The sequence below is a fragment of the Camelina sativa genome, chromosome 15, assembly GCF_000633955.1.
Source record: "Camelina sativa cultivar DH55 chromosome 15, Cs, whole genome shotgun sequence".
Lineage (NCBI taxonomy): Eukaryota > Viridiplantae > Streptophyta > Magnoliopsida > Brassicales > Brassicaceae > Camelina > Camelina sativa.
In genome coordinates, this window is record NC_025699.1 from 7,471,426 (window position 1) to 7,479,196 (window position 7,771).

A 7,771-nucleotide genomic window follows, 5' to 3' on the forward strand; every position below is an offset into this window, starting at 1 on the left:
ATTGCTCAGGAGATGTTTCATGGTTTGCGCACAAACCCATCTTGTAAAGGGAAATTTATGGCTATAAAGACAGACATGAGCAAGGCATATGATAGGGTCGAATGAGATTTTGTTGCGGCGGTGTTACGGAAAATGGGGTTTGCAGAGTCATGGGTTTCGTGGATTATGTTTTGTGTCACTTCAGTTGAGTATAAAGTTCTTCTAAATGGACAACCGAATGGGTTGATAGTCCCACAAAGGGGATTACGGCAGGGCAACCCCTTATCCCCTTATCTGTTTATTTTATGCACAGACGTTTTAGCTGCGAATGTACGGAAAGCAGAAAGGAATAAGCTTATTACAGGTATAAAAGTGGCAAATAAATGCCCGCCTATTACGCATTTATTGTTTGCTGATGACAGTCTATTTTTCTGTAAGGCGGACAACGATCAATGTCGGGTTATTTTGGATATACTGAAGCAGTATGAGTGTGTTTCGGGTCAACAAATTAATTTTTCTAAGTCCTCGGTACAGTTTGGCCATAAGATTGACGAGGCAACAAAGACAGAGCTACAGGGTGTCCTCGGGATCACAACTTTGGGCGGTATGGGGTCTTACTTAGGTTTACCCGAGAGTTTGGGAGGGGCTAAGACAAAGGTTTTCTCTTTTGTGCGAGATAGAATTCAGAGTCGGACGAGTAGTTGGACAGCAAACTTGTTTTCAAAAGGAGGCAGGGAAGTGATGATTAAATCAGTTGCTATTGCTGTTCTGACATTCGTGATGTCTTGTTTTCGGTTACCAAAAACAATTACATCAAAACTCACTAGTGCGGTGGCTAATTTTTGGTGGTGTAATAATGGTAAGTCGGGGGGTATGCATTGGCTTGTCTGGAAAAAATTATGTGTCAGTAAACAACTAAGGGGGCTTGGTTTCAGGAATGTGGATGATTTTAATTCAGCCTTACTGGCTAAGCAGTTATGGCATCTGATTGATGTGCCAGATTCACTGTTTGCTAGGGTTTTTAAAAGCAGGTACTACAGGAATACGCACCCATTGGATCCAATTAGGTCATACTCTCCATCCTATGGATGGAGGAGTATATGTTCCGCTTGCTCTCTGGTTAATAAAGGGCTTATTAAACGGGTTGGTTCCGGGGACACCATTTCAATATGGTCAGATCCTTGGGTACCAGCTCAATTCCCGAGAGCAGCTTTAAGCAAGGGCCTGTTACGGGACCCTTTTCTTCAAATGAATCAGTTAATTGATCGACAGACAAACACTTGGCGTATGGATATGCTCAATGAGCATTTTGATCCGCTAGATGTTGCTTTGATAGGGGCTATACCTCTAGGAGGTAACCAAAGGGAAGACTCGTTCGGTTGGCACTTTACAAAAACGGGGAAGTATACAGTTAAATCAGGATATCATACGGCTCGTCTTGATGTACCACAGACTTTTTCGGCATCTGGTTGTGGTCAGGAAATAACCCCCCTTCTGGCTAGTGTTTGGCGGGTTCGTTGCCCTCCAAAGATTCAACATTTTATGTGGCAGGTTTTATCGGGATGTATTTCGGTTTCGGTAAATTTGGGACGACGTGGTATTGCTTGCGACTTAGGATGTGTATGGTGTGGTGCTGATGAGGAAACAATAAATCATGCTATTTTTGTTTGCCCACTGGCTCGACAGGTTTGGGCTTTGGCACACATACCAGTGGGACCAATTTCCTTCCCAACGGATTCAGTGTATGCTAATATTGATCATTTTTTAGGACAGCAGAATCCTGGGGCTTCTGTGGCGGTTTTTTCTTGGCTTATGTGGTATATTTGGAAAGCTAGGAATGCAAGTGTTTTTGAAAACATTGTGGAGCGGTCGGAGGATATTGTTTTGGTAGCAGCGGGTGAAGCATCTGCGTGGCAGCAGGCTCAGGTAGAGGGGGATTTGGAGACTTATCCCACCCCTCCTGTAGTTTCAGGATCACCGGTTAAGGTGGTAGCTGCTGCCCTACCCACGGCTTTTTCGGGTTATCGCTGCTTTTTAGATGGATCATGGAAAGCAGGTGACCTTTTTGCAGGAGCTGGATGGTGGTGTACCTCGTTCCAGTCCGCGTCGCCGACTATGGGAGCCATGAATTTCCGACGAAGTCTTTCTCCATTACATGCTGAAGTTGAAGCTTTTATTTGGGCGATGCGCTACATGATCGGACATGATTTCAGAGATGTGGCTTTCTTTACATACTGTTTAGACTTGGTGAAAATGGTGTCTTCTCCTTCGGACTGGCCAGGTTTCTCGGCGTACTTTGACGATTTCAAGATTGATAGGGAGGAATTTTCATCTTTTTCCTTATCTTTACTTTCTAGAACTGCTAATGTAACTGCGGATTCTCTGGCACGCCAAGCGCGTACCTCTTTGCACCATGTTTTGTTTGTAAACAATTTCCCACCCAATTGGCTCGTTTGAGCTGATCTTTTGTTGACAAAAAAAAAAGAAAAAAAAAAAGAAAAAAAAAGTAACCCTTGTTTTTATGCGTTTCGTCACTAAATGGATTTCAAATTGAAGTGATTAGATATTAGTGAGAATGGGAACAATATATCCGGATTCTTTTAAGTATATGTAGTCTGTATGACTGTATCATTGGAAAAAAACTTATAATTAATAATCAAATTCCAAATTTAATTATCTAAGATTTTAGGCCCAATCAATTAGAGAATTAGTAATTATGACTAATTTTATTAGTTGTATATCTATAGAAGAACTTTAACTATTTTAATAGTTTTATTAATTTTATTAGTTGTATATCTAGGATTTTATGCCAAATCAATTAGAGAAAAACCATGTCTTTTTTTCAACATCATTTTCAAAAGTCAAACCGGTTTATATCATGACAGAAATTACTTGTTGCTGTTAGATTATGTGGTGGTGGTTCTTGGTTATTGATTTGAGGCTAATGTAACAGGGGGATATATTGTTCTTGCGGATGACCAAAGAGCCTATTCGAGCAGGCGAGATTGTTGTTTTTAGTGTTGATGTAAAGAATGGTGGTTAATGTATTAATCGATAAGGAAAATTACAAGAGCTGGAGCCTGGAAGCTTGAAGAAGCAAAGAGAAGCTTGGAAAAAGGAAAATTAGCAAAGAAGATTCTTTGAAATATTCTTAAATGTATTCATATAGCCCACAAATTGACCAATTAATTTATAACCTTTTTTGAAACCAATATATATTTAATCTATAATCTATTTTCTAACCGACTTATAAAAATTATATAGTCTACAAAAAAAAGTTATGTACTTTCGTTTTATTATATAAGGGATCATTGATCGATGTATAATTGGTAAAGCACTTTGACAAATTCATATTAGCATATTATTAAAAGCAAGAGGAATCAAAATCTTCTGAAACAAAATATTGTTCTCGTTACTAACGGGAGAATTCTGTTTATTTCTTTCCTTGATACCATCCTCGCAATTTTCTGGTACATCCAAAGCAATACTAAAATCTCCATTAGCAGTTTTATAATCGTGCGATTGAACGCTCGCTAAAGCAGTGTTTAACAAATCATTAGCATCGTCATAAAACCCAACGCAATCGCGTAGCTCTGCTTCAATACTTGCATATCCCTTGCCCTTGAGGATATGTTCAATGATTCCTTTAACATTCATAGCTTTTGCTTCAGCGTTCTTCGTCGATGCTATGATCAAACCTTCGAGGGTGGTTGCGGTTCTGCTTTGTGGATCTTGTGTAAGAGAATCGACGCATAAATTGTATATTAAGGCCGGTTCTTTCACGGTTGCTTTCTTGCAAGAATCTTGAATGAGAGTTTGAGAAAATGCGAAACCATTCAAGAGAAGAGAGAACATAACCAATGAAACCAAAAACTTCATCTCTTTTTAATTTTTTTTTCTGTGGAAGAAGTAGAGAAAATAAGAATTGATTGATGATGAATATGTTCACTTTGTGTTACAATTTATAGTAAAAGTGAACATAGAAGTTTTTGGTAAGACTCTTTGACTGTGTACAACGGATGTGTTGAATCATTAATTCAATAGTTAAATCATTAATACAAAATAATAGTAAAAGAAAAAACATGTATATGTACAATGGACTCTTTGACTATGTACAATGGACTCTTTGACTATGTAAAATGATGAGTTGATGACTATGAACATAACTATTGAATTAATGATTATAAATGTTTTTTCTTTTACTATTATTTTTCTATTAACCTCCAATTTATTTATTAAACAAAACCATTATAGATGATAAAGATTGTATGAATGTTGAATTTTTAGGTGGAGGAAAAATAAGATGATGTGAAGTGGTAAAAAGTGAAAAAAAAAATGGTGTTGAAAAAAAAAACTAATGTATATATCTTCATTAAACACCCCTTAATAGGTCTTTTAACTTTAGATTAATATTAGTTTAATTTAAAACTCCACTAACTATGTTTATATTGATATTTCTCACTCCACGGCTGAACCTTAAAATGAGTGTCTTAAAAATTAAAAATTAACTACATTGTAACCCGCGGTATACCGCAAGCGAGTTTTTCTAAACTATTTTAAAAAAAATTCAACTTATATTTATTTGTTAATTATGTTTGTTTTATGTAGTGTTCAAGATTATATAAATGTATTTTGATTATTAAATTTAGGACCTAACGCACGGTATATTATAGAATATATTATTTTTTACTTAACCGTAATTTAATCAATTTAATGAAATATGTTTAATATTCTATTATTGATAGTGATAACACAATAATGAACTTATGATTCAACCATGTTGTTGATAATTTTAAATTTATATTAATATTAACCCAAACTCGTCCCGACGTATATATATATATAACAATGTCTGTGATATTTTTTAAATAAGTGTAAATATTTATAAGATTTTGAATTTTTTGAAATTTGAAATTTTTTATATCTAAAATAACTAACCGTTCATCTAAAGAAGCGAGACAAAAAACCGAATAAATTCGATTACAAGATTATAATTTTTGTTGCTTGTTAAGTTAAACTCACTTCTCATTCAAATTTATATTTATTTTGTTCTCATTTAGTCATTTATGATATGATATGAATTTAATTTTTCAGATTTATATTCATTTTTTCTCATTCAAATGTGAGAGAGGTTAAGCACAATTTTTATTCTTTACTTGAGTAAAACATGCCCGTTTTTTCAAAATTCAAATAACAACAAATGCAGGAAAAAAAATATAGTTACATCTATACTATTAAAAGGGAAGCATTTTTAATAAGTAGACATAGATTAAGAGATTATTACATGAAACGCCATTTAAAACAGAATAAGGATATATATAACTCAGAGCCAAACATATACAATTAATAGAAGAACTGTATACGGTAAACATGTATCCAAACGGACCTATAATTAGTAGCACAAAAAGGGAAACAAGTAAACAACATTTACGACATACAAAAATAATTAGCATTCAAACAAGTAAACAACAATAATTAGCATTCAAACAAGTAAACAACAATAATTAGCATTCAAAATTTCCATAATCCGAATCTTAACAGTTACGAATTTAAATATCAACCATATTTGAATTGTTTAGGATATGAGTCATTAGGATCAAATTCAAAATCTTTAGAAATATATATCTACTTACCAAATGTGCACACAATATTAATTAGTATCACTAAATTATAGACATTTTCAATTCAAAAAATCGTAAATACATGAACAAAAAAACAATTTTGTTATGAAAATATATGGTATCAATTGCATTTATCCTATTAATAGAATCGCTGACCTCCACTATAAATATAACCATCGTTAGATAAAGAGCTTTGTACCCGATCCTACTTGAAATATCTAATTTTGTATATCAAAATGGCTATCAACGATGGCAGATCCAAATCATGATGTCAAGCTTTTTCAAACCAGTGGGGATATGTCGTTTTATCAGATAAAATAATAAAAAAAATCATCAATTATAAACAATGGTTTGAAGGTTGACAAAAAAAAAAACAATGGTTTGAATTTATAAAGTATTTAGTATGCATACTTCTTTTCTAAGTCTTTTTTTAATATGAAACTAATTTATGTTGAATTCTATTTTTTTACAGAGTTCAAAAATTCATGTTTAACTCAAAAAAATATGTGCGGCGTTTTTGTTCTATTTTGAACTACTCTTTTAAGGTTTTTATGCTTTTAGTATTCTAATATTTTTCATCCTTGAAAAGGGTTATCATTTACATCATTGTTGACAAAATCCTAACCATTTAACAACAAAATGTGTTGTTTATCTTTATGAAATTATATCTTAAGACTATCATAACTATGAAAATAGTAATATCTTTAATTAAGATTTGAAATTTTAAATTGATATTTTCATTTTATATATTATTAATGATACATGAAGATACCAATATAGATACTTGGAGGTACTTCCTACCAAAAAAAATACGTGAAAATGCCAATATATAAATGATTTTAATATTTTTTTTGTCACGCATGGTTTTAACATTTTTTTGTCAGACATGATTTTAATATTTATATGTATATATATGTTTGCATGCGGTAAAAAGAACTAATGTTGTTACTACATATGGTGTCAAGGAGAAAAAAACATGTAAGGTGAAAGGTGAAGGAGTATTGACAAAGGACTTTAATTATCAATAATATAATTCTGAAGTGATTGATTCTATTTAATATAGTTGTATAGTAGATTTGTGCAACCATCCACACATATAGCATAGGTATATATGTGCGGTATAAGAAATCAAAATGTTTATTAATATATTTTACAAAATTATTTTTAAATTGTAAATTCACTTTTTGTTTATTTTTATTTAATTTGTGTTATTTAAATTGTGGTAATCAAACAAAACATATTTTAGAGTATTGGTTAGAATTGCATATCCAAACTTATACAAAACCAATAACCTACAATAAAATTTTGGAAATGTAATTATCAATTTTACATAACATATAGAAATCAATTTTAATTCGATTACATAAATATAGAACTAAACATACCAAGTTTTTTTTGGGGCAAAAAGAAGCTATCTTACCAACTAAAACGAAAGAACCTATCATACCAACATAATTACTGTAACTGTGTTAGTGCATAAGGATAAGTTTTGTTAATAAATACTAATGAATAAATATCAAATTTAAAGAGGAATAGTTTCACTTCTTTTCACACATGAATATATAAAATTTTGGGTAACAGGCTACAATTCTTTTTTTTAATAGCTATATTTTATTCTCAAAATCTAACTTGAGTACGAGCAATTTGGAATGAAATAAATTTGAGTATTTTTGAATATCTTACTGAGTTTTAGTCTATCAAAACATAAAATAATCTCTTATGACATATTTTATAGATAATTTTTTTTTATTGAAATACATGTTACCCACGGGTTTTGCAAATTCAACACGGCGAATACAAACATTGCTCATGTGGTTTTTGGGTGGCAAGTAAAAAAATAGCAAAACTATTACAAAGTAAGTCTATCAATGTGGGTTTGTCACGCTATACAATTTAGGTCATCAAGTTTAGGAATTTTAATCATTATGGCAGATTTTATCCAATTTGATAGATAATGAGAAATATAAAGAAAAATTGTATAATGTCCACTAATTTGTAAAAATTAAATATCCAAACAAAAAGTACATGAAGTATGAATATCCCATCCAAATCTTCTACCTATTTCTTTATATGTTACACTAAAATATACAATCTCAAATGGATAAAGTATTTTTAAAATCACAATTATGAAATAGAATAAACATGACATATATGGGACATGACGGTTTTTC

The 7,771-nt window shown here is 32.0% G+C and overlaps 3 protein-coding genes across 3 annotated transcripts in view; 1 reads left to right on the top strand and 2 right to left on the bottom strand.

Annotated features, from left to right (window-relative positions):
- On the top strand, positions 133-3,022 carry LOC104748214. Its single transcript, XM_010469890.1, has 2 exons — positions 133-2,346; positions 2,933-3,022. The coding sequence occupies exons 1-2, from the start codon at positions 133-135 to the stop codon at positions 3,020-3,022; spliced, it is 2,304 nt and encodes a 767-aa protein (XP_010468192.1).
- Positions 3,275-3,889, bottom strand: LOC104745888 (putative invertase inhibitor). Its single transcript, XM_010467259.1, has one exon. It carries the CDS (start codon positions 3,856-3,858, stop codon positions 3,328-3,330), a length of 531 nt encoding a protein of 176 aa, XP_010465561.1. The 5' UTR covers positions 3,859-3,889; the 3' UTR covers positions 3,275-3,327.
- The window catches only part of LOC104748216 (probable polygalacturonase At3g15720), a 1,530-nt gene continuing 1,224 nt past the window's right edge, over positions 7,466-7,771 (bottom strand). The window contains exon 6 of the mRNA XM_010469891.1: positions 7,466-7,484. Within this exon, the coding sequence (XP_010468193.1) occupies positions 7,466-7,484 (19 nt within the window). The remainder of the gene's footprint in view (positions 7,485-7,771) is intronic.

Bases quoted from the DNA above. Each gene is read 5' to 3' on its own strand.
- LOC104748214 (XM_010469890.1), top strand. From the start codon at position 133: ATGGGGTTTGCAGAGTCATGGGTTTCGTGGATTATGTTTTGTGTCACT. The intron at 2,347-2,932 runs GTAACTGCGGAT...CTAATGTAACAG, and splicing joins TACTTTCTAGAACTGCTAAT to GGGGATATATTGTTCTTGCG.
- LOC104745888 (XM_010467259.1), bottom strand. From the start codon at position 3,858: ATGAAGTTTTTGGTTTCATTGGTTATGTTCTCTCTTCTCTTGAATGGT.